Source organism: Archocentrus centrarchus, chromosome 15 (assembly GCF_007364275.1).
Source record: "Archocentrus centrarchus isolate MPI-CPG fArcCen1 chromosome 15, fArcCen1, whole genome shotgun sequence".
Classification (NCBI taxonomy): domain Eukaryota; kingdom Metazoa; phylum Chordata; class Actinopteri; order Cichliformes; family Cichlidae; genus Archocentrus; species Archocentrus centrarchus.
In genome coordinates, this window is record NC_044360.1 from 16391180 (window position 1) to 16411885 (window position 20706).

At 38.1% G+C, this 20706-nt stretch overlaps 1 protein-coding gene across 3 annotated transcripts; it reads left to right on the plus strand.

Moving 5' to 3' along the window:
* Window positions 1–4252: 4252 nt before the first annotated feature.
* Window positions 4253–19646, plus strand: cdhr1a (cadherin-related family member 1a). Of its 3 annotated transcripts, XM_030748145.1 has the most exons (18): window positions 4253–4397; window positions 5081–5176; window positions 5594–5739; window positions 5845–5895; window positions 5990–6079; window positions 6186–6272; window positions 7066–7182; window positions 7399–7542; window positions 9425–9503; window positions 9591–9691; window positions 10128–10331; window positions 11216–11368; window positions 11498–11662; window positions 12670–12737; window positions 16064–16151; window positions 16242–16292; window positions 16367–16624; window positions 17785–19646. In XM_030748145.1, exons 1-18 carry the CDS (start codon window positions 4319–4321, stop codon window positions 18328–18330), a joined length of 2523 nt encoding a protein of 840 aa, XP_030604005.1. In that variant the 5' UTR covers window positions 4253–4318; the 3' UTR covers window positions 18331–19646. The 3 variants fall into 3 exon arrangements, with proteins under 3 accessions (XP_030604005.1, XP_030604004.1, XP_030604006.1); XM_030748144.1 differs by having other exon boundaries at window positions 16064–16292; XM_030748146.1 differs by lacking the exon at window positions 17785–19646 and adding an exon at window positions 16974–17772 and having other exon boundaries at window positions 16064–16292.
* Window positions 19647–20706: the final 1060 nt, after the last annotated feature.

Genomic DNA, 20706 nt, shown 5'->3' on the forward strand with positions numbered 1-20706 from the left:
GGCCAATGATGTGAATGTCTCTGACCAAACAATCAGAAAAAAGGCTACATGAGGGTGGCCTGAGGGTCCAACTCGCTCTAGCGGGCCACTAGAGTACTGTGGAGCCTGAATGGCATTTGCCATAGAATACAGGAATTGGCAGGTCCACCATTGGCACCCTGTGCTTTTTAGAGATGAGGGCAGGTTCACCTTGAGCAGATGTGACAGATGTTAAAGGGTCTGGAGAAGCTGTGAAGAATGTTACGCTGCCTATAACATCATTCAGTATGACCTTTTTTTTTTGTGGGTCAGTGGTCTGTGGAGACATATCCATGGTGGGATGCACAGACCTCTGCAATCTACAGACTGCCATTAGATATCAGGATTAAATCCTTGAACCCATTGTCAGACCCTACACTGGTGCAGTGGGTCGTGGTTCCCTCCTGGTGCATGACAATGTGCATCATATGGTGAGAGTAGGTAGATAGTTTCTGGAGGATGAAGGAATTGATACCACCAAATGGCCCCTACACTCGCCTGACCTAAATCCAATAGAACACCTCTGAGATATTATGTTTCAGTCCATCCGATGCCACCAGGCTGCACCTCAGACTGTCCAGGAGTTCAGTGATCCAGATCCCCCAGGACACCATTGTCATCTCATTAGGAGCATGCCCTGATGTTGTCAAGCATGCATGTGGGGGCCATACAAACTACAAGTACCATTTTGAGTTGCTGCAATGAAATTTCACCAAAATGGTCTACATGGCCCTCATTTTTTCACTTTGATTTTGGGGTGGTTTTGGATTCAGCCCTTAGTAGTTTGATCATTTTCATTTCCATCAAACAATATGGAAACCTTTTGTTCCTAACACATTACTCAGTTCATTTCGGTATATCCAGCATAACTTTTTCCCCACTAAAATCTGATGTGTGTCTAAAGTGTTCTATTTATTTATTTTTTGAGCATTGTAACATTAAATATATCCACACACAGAGGTTTAAACATTTTAAATAAGATTCACTAGCCCACTAAAAAATCGAGAGCGCTTGTTTTTGAACCTATATATTGAACCTTTTTTAACCTAACCACATTGTAAGTGCTAACTGTGCTTTAAATTTACATCTGATGGAATTTATGTTACCACAGTTAGGCTCTGTGCATTACAAGATAAGGACAGATTAGAGTACAGTGGGTTAATCTTGATGTATGCCATCTGTCAGTATCACGAGAATTAAACCTGGAGGCATGACCCCAATTACAAGCACAGAATTAACTTGACAGGTGATCATTTTCATTAAATATATTGTGTAAAAACGGAGTTTCAAAAGGCACAAAAATCATTGATAGCTTTGAATGCTGGATACTCAGGTTTCCAGTCTGAAAGCTTTCTCCATACATGCTGGGTATTTAGCTTGCTGCCAAAGGTCACTGATCTTAAACCACACTAATGCTCCTGATGTTCTGCATCTGTATGTTATGTTTTTCTGTGTCAAAACTTTGTGTATTAAGCACACACTTAGAACATGCTATCCACTCTAAATTCTAGGAAAACAGCTCAGATTATAGAGTAGATTTAATAGCAACATGAGACTGGATGCTGAAATAGTTTGGTCATGCGTGTAAATCCTCCTGCACGCAAAAGTGTATTAGTGGTGTGCATAGAACCCATACAATGCAATTGTGTACTTGATTTATTTTTTCAAGGGGGAAGGAAAATTCTAATATCTGTAGCTGTCTTATTTTTACAGTTCAAACGTTTATCCAATTCAATAAAAAAACAACTTATTTTTTTGTAGTGTATAACATAAGATTAGAAAGTATCTGTCCATCTGTCCGTCTGTCCGGATATGGACTGGGTAATGTGTTAGGAATGAAAGAATGCTACATCATTTGATGGAAACAAAAATTATCAACCTACAGAGGGCTGAATTCAAAAATCAAAGTGAATAAAACAATGCGACAGGCTAGTTCATGTTGCTGAAATGTCATTCAAAATTGTTCTCAGCCTCTATCAAGCCTATTAGAGCTTGTTCCTCTGGTGTCTTTCAGCCCAGCTTTGTCTAGCCATTGGTAGGATTTTTTTTAATATTAGCCACTTCTTCTATCTGCCGGTGGTACACACCATGCAGAGGCCTGTGCTTCCATGATGGTTCCTGTTCTTGCTCCTCTTCTTTCTCAGGTTTCTGCTACCAGAGGTACTCACTAAGCACATGATCCTTTGTGGCCATCTTCCTGATGTATTCATAGATCTTTGTTGTTTCATCTAGGATAGTGATTCTGACACTCACTAGTCCTCAGCCTCCTTCCTTCCGCTTAGTGTACAGTCTCAGGGTGCTGGATTTGGGGTGACACCCTCCACACATGGTAAGGAGCTTTCTTGTCTTGATGTCAGTGGCTTCTGTCTCCTCCTTTGGCCAGCTTATTATCCCAGCAGGGTATCTGATGACCATCAGGGCGTAGGTGTTGATTGCCTGGATCTTGTTCTTTACTTGTACTTTATTTAAGTATATCTACATTATGTTGTTTTCTGCTTTTATTCTTATTTTTACTATATTTTAGATGCAATTATTGAACTTTGTAGTTTGTAGTTTTAGTTTCTTATTATTTTGCAGATTAATTGCATTATTAGATCAAGCTAAAGAGCAATATATAAGTAATTAAAATAATCAACAGTTACAGCATTAAAGTGATTTACGCAACTGTCATTCCACATAAAGAGTACGTTTACTTTTTGGTACTGTAAATATATTTTGAATATACAACCTGTGCACTATTTAGCTGCTAAAGTAGGATTATATCTTTTGCTTAAGCAAAAAAGTCTAAATACTTTTTCCACTTTGCAAAACAAGTGTGTTTAAATTCTTGTGCAGCACCACTTTTCACATAATAAATCTGCAGTAGGACACTGAGCTGTACATGAGTGTGAAAATCATGTGTACTGCCCCAGTTTTCTACTCTGATTTTTATTTATGATTAAGTATTAAGATTTTGTTTGGGCCTACTCTGCTGTGCACACCTGCACTTTGGAGAATAAGAAAGAACCTTTAGGTTATTTGAGCCACTTTAAGTTTGTGTTAACTGACTATTTGGATTAATGAAAAAAATCAATTAAAATTAAAAATATATCTAGCAAACTTGAAAAGGTTTATGGGCTGGTGTAAAAACATGTTCCTATTCAAAAAGATCTCCAGGTGAGTATTATATAACATCTGTTTACCGTAGATTTCCTCCTGGTGGAAAATAAGATTAACAATCAAGAAGATTAGCCAGCTTTAGTCTCTACTATATGTGATGTTTTTAGTTATAACAGGTCAATACATAACATGCAACATAAGAAAGAACACAATAAAAATGCAACCCAGTAAATGAATAGTTGTATCTGAAATGAAAATCATAACTCTTAATAAATGGAAAAATACATTTTTGTCTGACATAGTTTATTTATACTTAGACCATAAAAATCTAATCACACTAAATATAATAATTACATCAGTTTCCGTTACTAATGCATAATTAATAACATAATTTCTTTCATAACATTCACAAAAAAACTATCATCTTCTCAGATCACATATGCTCATATGTATTCTCCTCTGTTTTATGATTATTCAACTACTTGGGCAGGTAGTGACGGTTTGTTTATGCGATTCGAACATATGGCTGTGAAGTCTGCATGGCAGATGGTATTCTAGTGCAGTATAAGCAAACCACTGACTAGTGTTGCAGTGTATATCTTACATCAAACAATGCAGTTGGTCACAAAATTTTATGTAAAATGGTCATAATGCAAAGACAGGCATTGCATTTAATACAGAAGTTTCTTCAACAAAGTAAGAGATGTGTTTCAATAGCTGAGACTGCAGTCTTTCAAATCAGATCATAAATCAAAGCTCTAAATATGTAATTGTCATGTTTCACTGTAACCAGTGATTGCGAATGCAAAGCTTGTTTCAGCTTCCAGAAAAATGTGACAATAATAACTTTACTTTTATGAATTAACATTTAGACATCATCAGAAAAAACAGAGATTCTCTAGTATTTCTGGTTAATAATAACATGATTTACATTAAAAGCTAAAAACATGAAGAATATACCTGTCCAGCTACTGCAAAGTTTGGTATATCCTTGTTTTTGCAGACAGAGCCATATCCTTTGGACTGTTGTTTGCAGAGGCCCAGTTGGAGACTGAGGGGGGCCTGAAGTAGCTCTTAAGATGTGTCATTGGATTAGTATGTGAGCAGCTGCCTTTAGCCTTCTCCAGTTGCCAGAGAACACCTTGAGAACTGTATCTCATGTAGAGGACTCTTGACAAAGCCGTCTTCATGGTGCGGTTTAATGACTTTATTCTTTAGGATGAAGCATGTAAAGGTTTTACATTTGCCACTACTTTTTGTGTTTGTGCACACCTGCTTTGGTAAGTTTACCTTATTGATTGGCTGTTTATTGTTTGTTAATGCTGATGTGATCAGAATACGAATGATATCCAGACAGTAGGTTAACTTTTTAATTTTTTTTTTTTAATTCTGTGTTCAGTTATAATTCCATTTTACCCAGTTTTAAGTTTATTTATCCTCTGGCTTTTTGCAAATAGGAATATAAGTAAGTTTTTTTAGGTTACGCTGAATTATTTGCTTGTTTTACATAGTTAGTTTTAAAGGTGATCTGCAATAAGTAGGATGAAACTGTTTTAAATAAGTGGGATAGTATTACAAGTTAAAGAAGTAGAGATCTCAGGTCTATGAATAGAAAGAGTATCTTAGCTTAGGAGGTTGATGTAATGCACATTTAATCCCAGTCAAAGAGAAAATAAAGAAGAGGTTGTATACACAGTTTACACAACATTGTTTATGCTATTTTAGTATTTCAAGAGAGAGCACACCTAAAATTATCTATTAATATTAGTATGACGTTTGCAAAAGACTCAGTAAAGCTGGCAAACGGATTCAGCCATTAGGATTGTGCTTTATGACTCATTATTCAACTTGCTGACAGTTCATGTAGCACAATGAAGATGTGTTATTTCTCCTTTCGAAGGTTATGCTTATATAAAACTGACATTCTAATACACTCTTCCTGGATTTATGTATCTGTTCTCAGCACAAGCAGATTTTGCTCCCTATTTCTATGACAATGGACCATACAGTTACAATGGAAACATGGCCCTCTTCAGCCTCTCAGAGGACACGGCTGTTGGTGAGATTGACCTCTGACCTATGGAACATTTAGTGTGAACAGCTAATAGGCCTGTGGAACAACCAATCAACAAAATGGTGTGTTGTGTTAGCCAATATTTGAGAGTCCAGGATGTTAAGTAGTCTCTGATAGATGAACAGATGTTGTGTGGCATGTACGCATTCACACTAACATGCTCATCTGCTGGTGCCACCTGTTGATGTCAGGGACAGTTTGCTGGCTGCAAATGCAGTGCAGCTGTCCCGCTACACCTTGCATCAGTCTGGATACTCCAACTAGTACTTAGAGCCTCAGGCCGGTTTGTTTCACAGCAGTTGTTACCAAAAAAGACTTTATCGTAAATGTTAGAAACTTTTACACATTCATAATTTGTTTTTGAAAAACATATTGACACTTAATATTGATGCCTCTCTTTAGGTACACAGATCTATTGTCTTAATGGCACAGACCCTGAAGGCCAGGAGGTGAGGTATGGCCTTTCCTTTGAGCCAGGGTCCAAAGAGTACTTTAGGGTCGACCCCAAATCTGGAAACATTACATTAGTAGAAAAGCTGGACAGAGAGGTAAACTTCACAAAAATATACATAACAACAATTCAGCATTTTTATGACAACTTAAAAAACATAAAATATAGGAGTGGTATTAACTTATTACTATTCTTCTCCCAGAATCAAGACTCTATTGACGTCCTGGTCAGCATCACTGATGGACAAAGCAAGGTATCAACCTGTAGCTCATTTTATAACAAGTCAAAACACTAGGAACTTGAACTTGAGCGTGCAGTTTTACCCTTCTTTATGCTCTTCGTTTTAGGTTGTGGAAAGAGTAACAATATTTGTAATGGATGCAAATGATGAAAAGCCTGAATTCCAAAACATGCCTGCAATTATTGATGTACTGGAAGTAAGTTAAGCCACAAGAGCAGTATCAGTCTCTCCAAGTAAAAATGTATTTTTAAGCTCTAAATGTTACTTTACTTCTTCTTTTTTTTTTCTCTTACACATTTTAGACAACAGAGTCTGGAAGTAGCATCTACAAAGTTGAAGCAGTGGACAGAGACACGGGCTCCGGGGGCTCAGTCACCTACTACCTGCAGGTATCTCTTTGAATTGGGAAAATACTGCCCACTCACATTCGACTCCTTGTGACTTTTTCCATAAAAGCTACTTTTGGCTGCTCCCTTATTCACAAGCGGTCCCCACAGTGAGTAGCTTTCCATGTTTGATTTGGAAGCTTTTTTATTCTCGATACCCTTCCTGACGCAACCCTAAAGAGATTTGTGTCTCCTCGAACTGGGGATCTTTTGCTTGTTAGGCGAATGTGTAAACCACTATGGGTTTTTTTAGTAAGTAATGTTAATCTGTATTTAATACAAATAATGTATAGATGTACTAATAGAGGGTTTACATCACATATTTTCTTGTGTGATTATATATTTGTGCATGAATATGTTGGTGGATTATGAGGATGGGGATTAAATCACAGTTACATTTGTGTCAGGTATTGGAGGCTTAGGGGGGGCTGCATTGGCAAGGAGTGGCACATAATGTTAGTTTGCACTTTGGACTGTTAAGCCCAAAGAACAGCTGGCTTGGAAGTAGCAGTGATGAGAGAGGCAGGTCACATCTGGACACAACAGCTTTCACCTGCCTTCTCTATCCGTGAGCATATGGGTACTTTACATCCAGATGGGCAAAGACTACATATAGAACTTGGCCTGTTTCAGCTGACTTCTGTGTGATTTTATTAAGCCAGCTGACCACTTTTTATGTGAGTGTTTGTTAAAAGGTTTTAAGAGTTTTGGTGAAAGGCTTTTTCTCATGTGACCCTTTACTTGTGTTTCTGTGTGTGCTTTTAAATTCACGCCTTTGCTCTGTTTTCTTTTGCAGAATGCTCAGTCCAATTTGTTTGCCATCGACAGACACAGTGGTGTCCTTCGTATCAAATCTGGAGAAATGTTGGACTATGAGAAAACAAAGACACACTTTGTCATTGTCATTGCAAAGGTACTGGGTGTATTGTGCAATTTATAACTAAAAATAACCATGTAGAGTGTTTAGCTGCTCTAAGAACCATGGGGCACGTTGCTGCTTATACTCAAAGATTAATATGCTTTTATATAAATAAAATCATTAAAAATGGCAATGCAAATGAGAAATGTCTTGATCAAAGAACCTTACCTTTAAAAATGCAGATGTAAACTGTCATTACCTTTCTTCTAGGATGGTGGTGGTAACTTTAATGGCAAGGAGCAGTTTATGTCCTCCTCTGCTACCCTGACAATTAACGTGATTGATGCTCAAGACACTCCACCATCTTTCATTGGGGCACCCTACTTTGGCTATGTTTATGAAATCTCAGTGCCAGTGAGTATGAAAACATTTCCCAGTGACTTTGTGCTCTGATTTTGCTCTTGAACTAAAATACATGGCAGTTAGTATATAACTAAACACCTAAACAAATTATTCTTATAATTTCTGTTATAGTCATTTCCCTTTATTACAACATATTTACACTGCTGACATAAATCAACATCACATTGAATGATTAAGTTCAGTATAAATAATAACTAACAGAATAGCCCAAACCCAAGGACCCACTGAGTCACATCACATGGCTTTAATTACTGGCATTTTACTGCTTTATCATTATTGGAAAATGTCACAGCAGTAGCTCATCACAGCAAGTTTACACAATCTGACTTTCATCCAAATGGGAATAATTAGGAGCATGACATTTAAATGAACCTTTGAAAACAGGGGGAAGGTTAGATTTTGGTGATTTGCTAACTGCAGCAGCCACATGAAGATCTTAAGCTAAACAGATTTCAGAAAATATGATGCAGCCTAATACTGATTTTTGCTTAGTAAACAAGCCATTAAAAATCAAATTTATGTGTCTTTTTGATCTATACTATATTAGCAGACATATTCACTCACCCATCCAAAACACTAAATTCAGGTGTTCTAATCATTTCCATGGCCACAGGTGTATCAAGCCAAGCACCTAGGCATGCGGACTGCTTCTACAAACATTTGTGAAAGAGTGGGTTGCTCTCGGGAGCTCAGTGAATTCAGTATAGAATAGAAAGCATCAATTGTCATCAAATATGGAGTCTGACAAACATGTAGCTGCCACTGTTCAGTGCCATTTCTTTATAAACCCTAACCAACCGGTAGTGGTGGACAAGATGCTGTAATAACAAGTGATGGCAACATCAAGAAGAGAGAACACGAGGAGCTCAATAAATGCCAAGGGCTCAGAGAAGAGAGAGGATGTGGAAGGTGAAGGTAACAGTGGTCCCTGTGGTGATCGGAACACTCAGGGCAGTGACCCTGAGTGGGAGAGTGGCTCCAGCAGATTCCAGAAACGACATCCGAGATCTCTGTCCAGAAGAGCGCAGTCCTGGGAACAGATACCTGGTTTAACAAGGAACAAGGAGTGGCCCAAATGGACATGAGAACTGTTGGAATGCTACTGGAAGAGGTGGATGGATGAGGTACAACACAAGCCAGGACATCAGGTGAGTGTGTGGGGTGTGTGGGGGGAGATATCATCATCCCCACACTCCGAGATTAGGTACCAAGCCCTGAGAACAACTGATGCATTGAATACCAGAGATGCTGACCTGAAAGAGAAGATCGTGGCTAAGCAGGACCCACTATGGTTAATTACCAATACTATGTGAAGTACCCTCTGAAAGTCTACTAGAGGATGTGAATGCAGTACTTCAGACAATCCCAACGACCTGATCTATACCACAGCAACACTGATCCCTGAGATGCTTGGCTATAAGAACAGCCACAAATACCCTCCATGGAAAGACAGCATGGAGGGAAATTAGCCAGCTATCAGAGTTGCAGAAGCTATCAGAGCTGTGTAGTAACTGCCAAGCAAAGACATACATGGGAGAGAAAGAGGTATACCAGAGACATAAGCCAGGAGAACAAACCAGATGTTCTCCACTGAACCATCCAAGGTATACTCTCAGTGGCAAGGGAACAATATGAGAACAGCCTATGGGAGAAGGATGCAACACACAATAACAATGCTCAAAGGAGACCTGAACAGGATCTAGTAACCAAGAAAGAGTCTCAAATATGAGGAGTTGGACAGCACCAGGCCCTGACATGAAAGAAGCTTAAGAAGGAACAGCTAAAGAACAAAAACATTACCTTGGTTACATGAACTAAACCTACCAATCTAGTTTAATAAATGCAAAATTTTTTTCTGTTTGTCTGTCCCCAGGGATCTGAAATATTCACTGTTGAAGCCCAAGATGGTGATGTGGGGAACCCAAATCCAATCCGTTATTCATTTGATGATGGTAAGCCCTTTAGTCAAAGACAGATACAATCATCTTAAAATAAAGTGGGGGAAAAATAAGAAAAGTTTATCTAATATTTTTCACCAGGGGATGACGGTGTTTTTAGCATCAATAAAACAAGTGGGTGTATCACCCTGTTGACTCTCCCCATTTATCTGAAGAGAGAAGTCTTCAACATTAAAGTCAGGGTAAGTTCAATCATTGATTCTGTCTTACTTACATTCCCTCCCACATTATTTTAATAGAGAAACTCATTTATAAATCAAAGCCTGAACTTCTCTAACAGCTGCTTTTAAATAACTTGGAAATAAACAGATACTTTAAGATTTCTTTTTTTAACTTCAGATTTTTCTTGTTGGTCATTGTGTCCACACAAAAATGTGTATATTTAATAGACCTTGATCATAATTAGAATATATTCATAAACTGAACAGTTGCTCAATGAATCTATACAGAAAACAGGAAAACATTTGGTAGCCTAGTAATGGATTTGAACAGAAACCAACAATGTATAAAAAAAATCAGGTAAAACTGGTAGATAAAATATAAAATTGGTGAATGTCTACTGATTATATGAGTAATAAATATACCCTGACTTGCTTTACTTGTACACCTTGTGTTCAGGCTTCAGAAGTAAATCCTGAAGGCAGACTCATGGACTATGAGGTGACCACAGTGGTGATCCGTGTGATGGACCTAAATAACAATCCACCTACCTTCTACGGCGAGAACGGCCCGCAGAGCATGTTTGAGTTAACCATGTATGAGCATCCACCGGAGGGAGAGATCCTCCGGGGCCTGAAAATCACTGTCAATGACTCTGATCAGGTAAAGACCCTTGTTGTCTTATTTTCTCTACAGTGAATGTGATTGGCTTGAAGTTTACTTTTATTTATATATATATATATATATATATATATATATATATATATATATATATATATATATATATATATATATATATATATATATATATATATATATATATATATATATATATATATATATATATATATATATATATATATATATACTGAGCAGGTATCTTTCAACACTTTTAGCACTCACTGCTGTCTTTGAAAACTGCCTTAGCCAGCCAGGAGCAACAGTGACTGTTTTTTTTGTTTGTTTGTTTGTTTGTTTTTTAATGTAATAACGCTCATTTTCTGTTGAAATTATATTATTATGTCATTAGTAATTAATCAATAACCAATCACGGATTAATCAACATTTGCCATAGCAATGAGGACAGAGACTGTGTTTCTGTCCTCCAAATGATTTTAATCCTGCCATTATCACAGACAATCCTTTTAAAATTGCATGACTTTGAATGTAAGCCAACACAATTAAAAGGTGCTCTCTGTGCCATTTGCCAGCTTATGCAAGTGTCTTTGTGTTTCCAGCTCCATGTGCTTTATGAGCCGTATGGCTGATTTTCACTAAATGTATTTTCTGATAATACTGTTGCAAAATCAGCCAGTATCTCTCTGTCTAAGCCACCATATTATTGCTGCTATTCATAGCCTATTGATTTTTCTAACTTATTTATAAGAGAAGGACACAGCAATATTATGGTGTTTTAACAGGCTGATTACTAAATGGACTTCACTTCTTCTAGCTCTGCAACAAATGCAGATTACTATAAATTGGTCTGTGCATATAAAGCATACTTGACTTTTTAAAATGATTATGATATGCATGTGCTTTTGCAGGGTGCTAATGCTAAATTTAATCTGAGACTGATTGGACCAGGAAGAATGCTGCGAGTTGTCCCTCAGACTGTACTCAATGAGGCCCAAGTCACAATCCTAGTAGAAGACTCTGCTTCCATGGACTATGAGAAATACCATTTTCTAACATACAAGGTAAACTCTGCATTAGCATAAAAAATATATATAAATGCACTAAAGTAGACTAATATTAAAAATCATAAATGCATGTATAGCCTGTCTTTTATTTTTTTGTATCTATTTCTAATATTTTTTCTTCCTCAGCTACTTGCAGTTGAGATTGATACTCCGGAGAGATTCAGCGCTACAGCAGACATTGTCATTCATCTCCTGGACACCAATGACAACGCTCCCAAATTCTCTTCAGACTACTACATTGCCAGAATTCCAGAAAATTCACCCGGTGGCTCCAATGTGGTCACAGTCACGGTGAGCCAGTCTTCATCCTGTCTAAAAATACATGCCATCACCAATGTACGTCACTCAGAGCTAAAGAGGAATGCTGATTTTAACAAAATGCCCCAAAAGGGCTATTAATCCCCTAAATGTAGACTTTTTGTGCAGTGGGGGTTGGGATAATATGTGAAAACATGTAGATAAAAGCTAGGCGAGGTAAGCTGCCAGATGGCTATCACTTTCATTTTGTTGTGTAACACCAAATTCCCAGACATTTTTTCCCTAATGCTTAGCAGCACATGCCTCTGCAGCATAAAAATATGAACTGAAGGAAAATGAACACTTAAGGACGTGACGATCTGATTGATATTTGGACCACACTATCTTTTGCCCTTGTCTGTTCCTATCAGCCTCACAGGGGCTCAAAGCAACGGGGAGGCTTGTTATTAAATCCTGACCTTGCGTGAACACCACAGGGGTTTGTTGCCTTGATCCCAGGCAATTTCAATCAGAGGAGCAGCCAACAACTGACCTTGGGCACATGGAGACAGTGGACAGGCATCCCAGCAGCTACAGACACAAAGATTAGCTGCTGCTGCTGCTGCTGCTGCTGCTGCTGATGATGATGATCATGATGATGATGATGATGATCCTATGACATCAAAAATCTGTCTTTTTATAGCTGACCCCTGTAACATCATGTTCCAGTCGAGCACATTTTCATTCAGTTTACTGAGTCCATGCTGGCAGACAGCATGAAAGAGCAGATTTGTCTTCATTCCTATTGGCAAAAAAAAAAAAACTCAGTGTGTTGAGGTTTGAAGGAGGAAAGAAAAAAGGCAAGTCAATACTGTGCTGGTCTTTAGCCATACTTGAATGGCAGCTCAATGTAGGATATTTGCTGTACTAAAACTCCTAAAATAGCAAAGTTATGTTAAGATGACTGTAATAAAAACGTGTGTTGAACTCAAATATTTAATTTTCTGCAACCAAGCATCATATATTCTTCTCTATGAGCTGTCATGTCTGTTTGTCTACAGGCACTTGACCCAGACTCAGGACCTTGGGGTGAAGTGAAGTACTCTATCTATGGCTCAGGGGCTGACTTGTAAGTATAATAAATGAGCCTTTTGCCAGAAGGGAACAAAGAAATGAATTATTTTTATTACTGCTATTACATGTACAGTTGTGGTCAGGAGTTTACATGCACTCAACATGGGTATGAAAATGAATGTCATAGTATTTGGGGGCTTTTAAGAATTTCTTTGAATGACTCTATTTACATGGTGGAATGATTGTACAGTATACACCTTTAATGACTTTAAAAAATCAACAATTGGGTGCACAAGTTTGAATTTATTTTGGATTTTCTCTAATTCACACACACGGTCAAAAGTATGCATTCATGCTTAAACATATACATATACTCACTTAAATAATTTAATAAGTGGTGCTGAATATTCTACAACCTCTTAACTTGACAAGGCCAAGGCCCATTAACTTCTCATTAGTGATCATGACTGACTACAACTGGTAGTTTTTGTTTGCCAGCATAATAAGGATTTGATTGATGGCACTCTCTGGATTGACCAATACTCAGAACAATGGGAAAGTGTGAGGGAAAATCTAAAAAGTATAATTGTAGATTTACTCAAGTTGCAATGTCTCTTGGAGCCATTTCTAAACAACTGCAGATTCCAAGATCATCAGTTTGAACAATTGTACCTAAGTACAAGTTATTTGGATGTGTCACCACTTTGCCAAGGTCTGGAAGAAAACCCAAACTGTCACCCTTAGTTGAGAGTAAATTGCTTAGGATGTCCAAGAACAGCCCAGGAATCATCAAGATTCAAGCCTGCCATGAACTGGAAACTGCTGGAACACCAGCGTCACTGTCCACAGTGAAGCAGGTTTTAGATCACCAGAGACTGAGGGTGCCAACCAAGAAAGAAGACCCTACTCCAAAACTGACACTTTCAGGCTCACTTTCAGCTGCCCACATGAACAAGACAAATGCCTTCTGGAGACAAAGACTGAGCTATTTGGCCACAATGGCAAGAGGTATGTTTGGAGGAGTAAAGATGGGACACTGTACCAGCTGTCAAGTGTGGTGGCAACAGCATCATGCTCTGTGGCTGTTTTGCTGCCAGTGGTACTGATACATTGCACAAAATGGATGGAATAATGAAGGGGGAGTACTAAGTAACTGGAATGGCCTTCTCAAAGCCCTGACCTCAACGCTATTGAACATTTTTGGACTGTGCTCAAAACCCAGGTCTATTTCAGGAAAGCAACCAATTTAAATTAACTGAATGGTCAGATATCCAGCCAGAATTATGCCAGAAGCTTGTTGATTGTTACCAAAAGTGTCTGGTTGAGGTGCAACTTACTAAGGGATATTTAACCAAATATTAGTTGGGGCATGTGTATATATTTGAGCCTGTATATATACTTTTGACCCTGTGTGGATTTGAGAAAATCCAAAATAAACCTTATCTAATGCACAATTATCTCAGGAAAGTTCAAATAAATTAGATTTCTGCATGAATATGGCATTTGAATAAGGCTGTAAATGATCATCTGCAGAAAAAACATATCTGCCTGAAAGCTGGAGAGAACGGTAAGAGCACACTTGTTTTTCATATTACAACTCAGTTACTTTTATTTCCCCTCAGCACTGTAACTGAGAGGATTTCCTGGTGTTTTTCTCTCTGGTCAACTTTTTATTAGTTTCCTAGAGAAAAATCCATTCTCCCAGTCCCAGGGTGCACTGTTATTTCCTCATGATACTAAACAGCATCCACACAGCTTGCATTTTCTCTCATTACAGATACAAACACATCTTGTTACTGTGATCTTTACTTGGAAAAAATATTTTTATTGTTTGGTTTTATGTTTATGTTCACTGTCTGTTCAGTGCCAGCACAAACCCACAGGCACATGCTGGTAGGAATGTGTTAAGCATGTGCTTTATTTGCTCAAATGTAAGTGAAAAGTACTTTTATACCACTCTGCACAAATACTGAGCTCTGTAGCAATAAATGAGAAGCGATACGTGAGGTCACATCAAGCCATGAAGGAGAAGGCTTTCCAAAATAAGCAGAGGAGGGAGATTTGGAACACTTTAGCTTAGTGCATGCTTGTTTAGTCAAAACGATTTTGAAATTGTGTCACCTCAGATTACTCTCCAAATTGCTGCTTTCATTTTCAAATTGTTACAAAGCAATGCATGGCCACATATTTTGGTTCTGCATCTGCACAAATGAAGCTCTTCATATTGCAGACTTTACACTGTTTTCCACTGTGTGGTTGAATGCTTAAGTGTACACAAGAGTAGACAGTCCTGATCTTTGCATGCCCGCCCTCAGTCTGCGATAATCCTTTAATGGGATTGGAGGAGAAAATAGACTGCTCTTTGCTTCTGACTACCTTGTGCTGGAACACTGTAGGACAACTAAACAATCTGCATTAGCCCATGTTTTACTGTATCTTGTCTCTCCAAATGAATTAAAGCATAATTAAAGAAAATCTGGCACCAAGTTGAAGTTTAGTTATATAAAGGTCAGCACAATAGCATCAGTGAATAGCATCCTGTTTGTTTATTTTCCTTAAAAAATAATACTGTCCAACTTTTTTTTTTCTATTCCATATTTCCCCTGCTTGTCGTCACCTCACCTGGGGGTGGCCCTGTGCCCCATCAGTTGTGCTTGCCCCCAGAGTCTAAGAACCACTGCACTACAGCTTGACTGGCTCCTACTGAAACCCCACTTATTGCATCTTGTCTGTTCAGTTTAATGACAGTTTTTGGATTTAGGTGAAGTTAAGAGACCTTTCTGTGAGACAAGACCCTGAAAAGTATCTGCACCAGTACAACCAAAAATCCTGCTTCCAGTCTATGTAAAGCTAGCTACTATGCTGTTGCTCCATACTTTATAAAAGAATTACATAGTCACAAAATCATTCTACAAATTGTTAAACAATTGCTTTATAATACACTGCATTTATGTAGTTTAAAAGGTTACAAGAGCTGTTTTCAAGCCAGTCGGATTTGACTGGGTGATAAAAACAATATGGCTTCTAGAAATAATAAGATTTATTTTGTGTTAACTCAGCTTAAAAACAAGACCTTTCTAGACCTAAATATCTCTCTAAGAGTTTGAGGTTAGGGATATTAGCAGCCTACATCATAGCAAATCTAAAGCTCCAAAACGCAGCAGTTTGTGAGTTAAAATCAGATCAGAGATTTAGTAAGAAGCGCAATCCAAGTGCTCAGATCAGAAAACTGAGACTCCACTAACCCTAGCCTGAGGACAGAAGGTTTATATAACATACAATAATAAATGTGAATAAAATGCTCAAACCTATGTATTGTATTGGTATGCAGTGTACAAAAAAGTCTGTTTACAGAGGACACACTGTAAACCCTGATTGCAGGTTCCTGATCCAGCCCGACTCTGGGATCATCTACACCCAGCCGTGGGCAGGCCTGGATGCTGAGGTGAGGTCAAAGTATAACTTCTATGTGAAGGCAGAGGACAGAGAGGGGAAATACAGCCTGGCTGAAGTCTTTGTGACTGTGTTGGACTTGAATGACCACCCACCTGCCTTCTATGATAACTTCCTCGAGACGACCATGGTCATTGGAGCGCCAGTGAAAATAGAGGTATACAGCTGTCTCACAACTAAATGAAACTCGGTGAAAGTCAATATTGTCAGTACCATTACTTCTGTCCACAGGCTGTAGATGATGATGCAGAGGTCCCCAACAATGTTATAGAATATGCCATCATGAAAGCTGAGCCAGACAACAACATCTTTGACATTAACGCTGGCACAGGCGAGATCATGCTGAAGTCCTACATCAAGTCAATGGCTATCATTCAGAACATCACCAAGAAGAGAGACTGCACCTGGTCGCTGGTGGTGCAGGCCCGGGACCTTGGTCAGCCATCCTTCAGCACTACCGCTGTTGTCAAGATTGACATCACTGAAGCTGTAAGTTGAAATAAAGTAAATGAGTAGCAGTACGACAATGAAATCTGCTTGAGGCCTTCCTGATAAATCCAGTATGATTTATCAGGGTTTTTATATGTAGAATGCATATGCATATGTAGAAAAATAAGGTGTCTAAAACTGTAGTGTCTACATTGTATGAATAATCCTCCACAGATGTAATTTGCCAGTGGCCATATTTACAGCATGATTTCAGACTGAAAGTTCATAGTGTACTCTTCCTATTTTTATACACTATTCATTGAGTTTTTAAACACTATACAAAATACATTTAAAAATGTATAACCGTACAAAACTGAATCTCACACATATGCAATTGTCATGTTTTCAGATCAAATCCAGATTTTTCTCATACTTCTTGAGCCTAAGGAAACGTCCCGGGACAGTGTTTGGGATTTGTTTGACCATTGTCAGCTTTGCCATTACACTGACAATCTTCATTTCAACTGTTATGTACTGCAGCTCTCTGAAAAAGACCCGTGTGCAACCTCAGGGCAAGATCAGAAAGATTATAAGGAGGTCTGTGCCATAAATGAAGCTCACCCTGAGATCATCAGCACAGCAGTACTGTTGTTATTACCCTGTGGTACCAACAACTTGCAGCAATCTATTTCCAGAGGATTTTGTCATAGAACAAGGCTGTGTCTGTAAAAGAGTACAGGAGCACAATATAAACTATCCTATGCACAATTTGTTTCCCCATGTTTTCTGCTGACTTTAATACACTACAACCAAATTAAACACATTATTTATGCTTTTGTTTAATTCATACATCAATTCTCATTTTCATTCTCAGATGCTGAATGGTCTCAGCTAGTTTCCCAGACAACCTCTCTGATCTTGTCTTGACAAAATGTAAACAGAGTAGAATAATAATTAAATAAAAATTGTAGATAAAGCAGCCAATACAGTCATTCATTCATCAACTACATCATGTTTAATAAGAAAGCTATTTTTTCTCTCTCTCTCTCGTTCCCTATATATATATCCTTTAATGTACTAAAGCGTTATTTAATGTATCTTACCAAACAGTGAATGCATTAAGTGCAAAAAACATAAACTGGACATATTTAAATCAGTTTTGTGTGACAGAATATGACTTCACTCCCATGGATGTGAATTTTCCCTGTGCTCTTTTACAGACCCAACTCAAAGGGGGGCCTTTGGGATCATTTTTATTGCACGATAGAAACAAGCCTTTGCAAATCCTAGGTATGCTTGCTGGTATCATTAGTCTCATGATCATAGTGACAGTCATCATCTCCACCATAACATTCATGCGCAACAAAAAGTCCAACCGGATCCTGCCCAACCGCCGTGTAAAGAGAAGGCAGAAAAAACAGCACACCTGGCTCTTCAAAAAACCCTTACAGAGACCGGAAACTAAGGAAGAGAAATTTAAGGTTGAAGAGGAAGAGGGGGAACCAGAGGTAATCATGGAGAACGTCAACTATAACAACAATGCTGGCAGGGTCTTGAGACAATGGCCACCTCCACCGCCACCCTGTGTACCTCCACCGCCTTTTTGCATCCCAGGAGAGAGGCAGTGGGCCGTCCCCACAGTCTCAGCAACCGTGGCACCCAAACCTAAAAAGAAGCCAGTGATAACCAGACAAGACTCTGTGAACAGAGCGCTGGTTTCAGAGCTCAAGATGAGGCTGGAGCAGAAGAGAAAGTCAGGCCATTAATGTTGTTTCACCATTCACAAATCAATCTCAGAACTCAGACCATCTCGTGAATTTAGAAAGGAGAATTGGAAATGAAAATTTTGAAATGGAAACATCAAAACTCAGACAGGGCAGAATTTCATTCAGTCCTGTGTGATGATTAAAAAAAAAAGCTCCAGAGCAGCCAAGAAATGGCTCTTGAGGTGAGAATGTTGTGTAGTCTGATGCTTTCAAAGGTGAAAAATTAACTCAGTCACTGACAGTGGTTTGTTTGTGTGTCTGTGCATGCGTGCCTGTGTGTATAAATTTGAAATGTACTGAAACCACTAAGAGCTCCACTGTATATCAATAATACAGTTTTTATTTAAAAAAAAAAAAATCCTACCATGTTTGTAATCATTCAATATTTCATATCTTCAGTTCACAACATTTCATTGTTTTATTTTCTTTCTAGTTCTGTGACAGATATATCCTTCTTATTTATGTTTTGGCACACCACTGACGTAAACTTCTTGAACACAAATCTATAACTGGAAATGAAGTCATTCAGAATTCAACAAGTGAGACTGTTTGTTTAGGATCTAACCAAGCTCCTTACAAGAGATTTCATGACACTTGAACTCTGTGAAGAGATCAGCCTGGGGCTAAGATCACATTAGAAGAGCCTTTAATCTGACTCTGCAGGTGTGCAGCACTGTTTGCATCACTGTTTTATAGCTGCTTCCATATGTTTATTTTCTGGGTCTTTATTATTTCCTCTGTATACTGTGTGGCAGTATATCAGTGGATGTGGTTTTTGTCAAAAAAAAAAAAAAATGTCACAAAACACTTGGATTTTTGGACTTTACTACTAATTAAAGAACTTTCTTTTTCAAAATAAAATCAGTTCTACTTAAATAACTTAACAGCGCACCACTTTGAAAATGACTGAAACTGATAAACTAATCCCTCATTCCAAAACTGAGACATGATCATTACTTTATTAAGAGTTCTCCCTGAGAGATCAAATTATAAGCTATAGGTTATAAATATAGGTACAGGCTGTTTAATTGTTTAATTTAGGTTACCTGTGGGTGCTTGAAACTGTATAATTATTGCATGTTTTGAACTGAATATCCAAATCTGAAGGATTACTAAAAACTATAAGTTAAGGTAGTAGAGTAAAATTACACTGTAGAGGACTGGGATGTTGCATAAATTGAAAATTGTAAAGTACAAGAACGTCACATCTGCAGTATTTACACTTCTACACTGCAGAATTTAATTTTTTGACGACTTTCTATTTATAACTTGGAAAACGTATTTTATCTTTCAGATCACTGATTTGACCATATAGACATGCAGACTGCCACAGCATTAATGTGATGTATATTCATCACACTCAGCTGTGCCTGTCCAGATAACACATGTTCCAGATCATTTGATTTTAACCTTGAAGGCACTGAGAGACACACAAATACTGATTTGATGTCATTAGTTTAAGACCAACGCCTCCTTAACGAGCTCGCAAAATGTACTCTACTGCCCCTTTCTGGTAACAGTAGAAGCTGCTTGGACTACTGTCATTAAGATGAAACACAAATAAGGTGTTTAAAAAGACTTCAGGCTACTGTTCCAAACTTTACAAAGGTTGTTGCTGCAGCTTGTGTTGAGATATTGCCATAATTTGAGCTCAGAATAACAGTGTTGGAGCACGATGAAAACATGCAGAAATTACAATGGGATATTTGAAGAAGGCCTTACACAACAATATTGCAGATGTTTGGGTTTGTTTTTTTTTTGTAAAACCTCACCAGATGTTCTGCAAATATGTAATATATTATCCTGATACAAGCCCTTTTGCTCTCCTCAGATCCAATGTCAATGTCAGCACTACTAATTATGAAGTTACACTAAACCACTCACTGGGTATTTGTGTAGACATCAGCTAAACATGCACACTATTTCAAAGTTACGTAAAACATGAAATTTGCAGATTACCCTCTCTAATCCAAAGACCAACTTGTTCATCTTTGCACAATATTGCATAGCTGGCTAAAATGCAAAGCTCATCTGCCCTGATCTAGTTTGAACCGGCAAGATGTGTGTGACTGGAATTGAACTTTTTGCAGTCTCAGCTGACACATTCTACATGTTTACGATGATGAATAGGCTCAGCCTCCGGTACAATGAAGAGCAGCCTATAATAAAAGAAAATCTACATGCATACAGGGTTTCTCTGCAAAACTGCGGTGTGCTGTTTTGCAGGTCAGCACACTCTTAAAGATTTTTGACGATCCAAGCCCAAATTTTTGCTCTTTTTTTTTTTCAATTTTGCAAGCTGTTAATGCTCTGGAGTGAAATGAGGGAATATGAGGAGGAGCCCAAATGATCATGCATTATGACATGTAAGAGGCA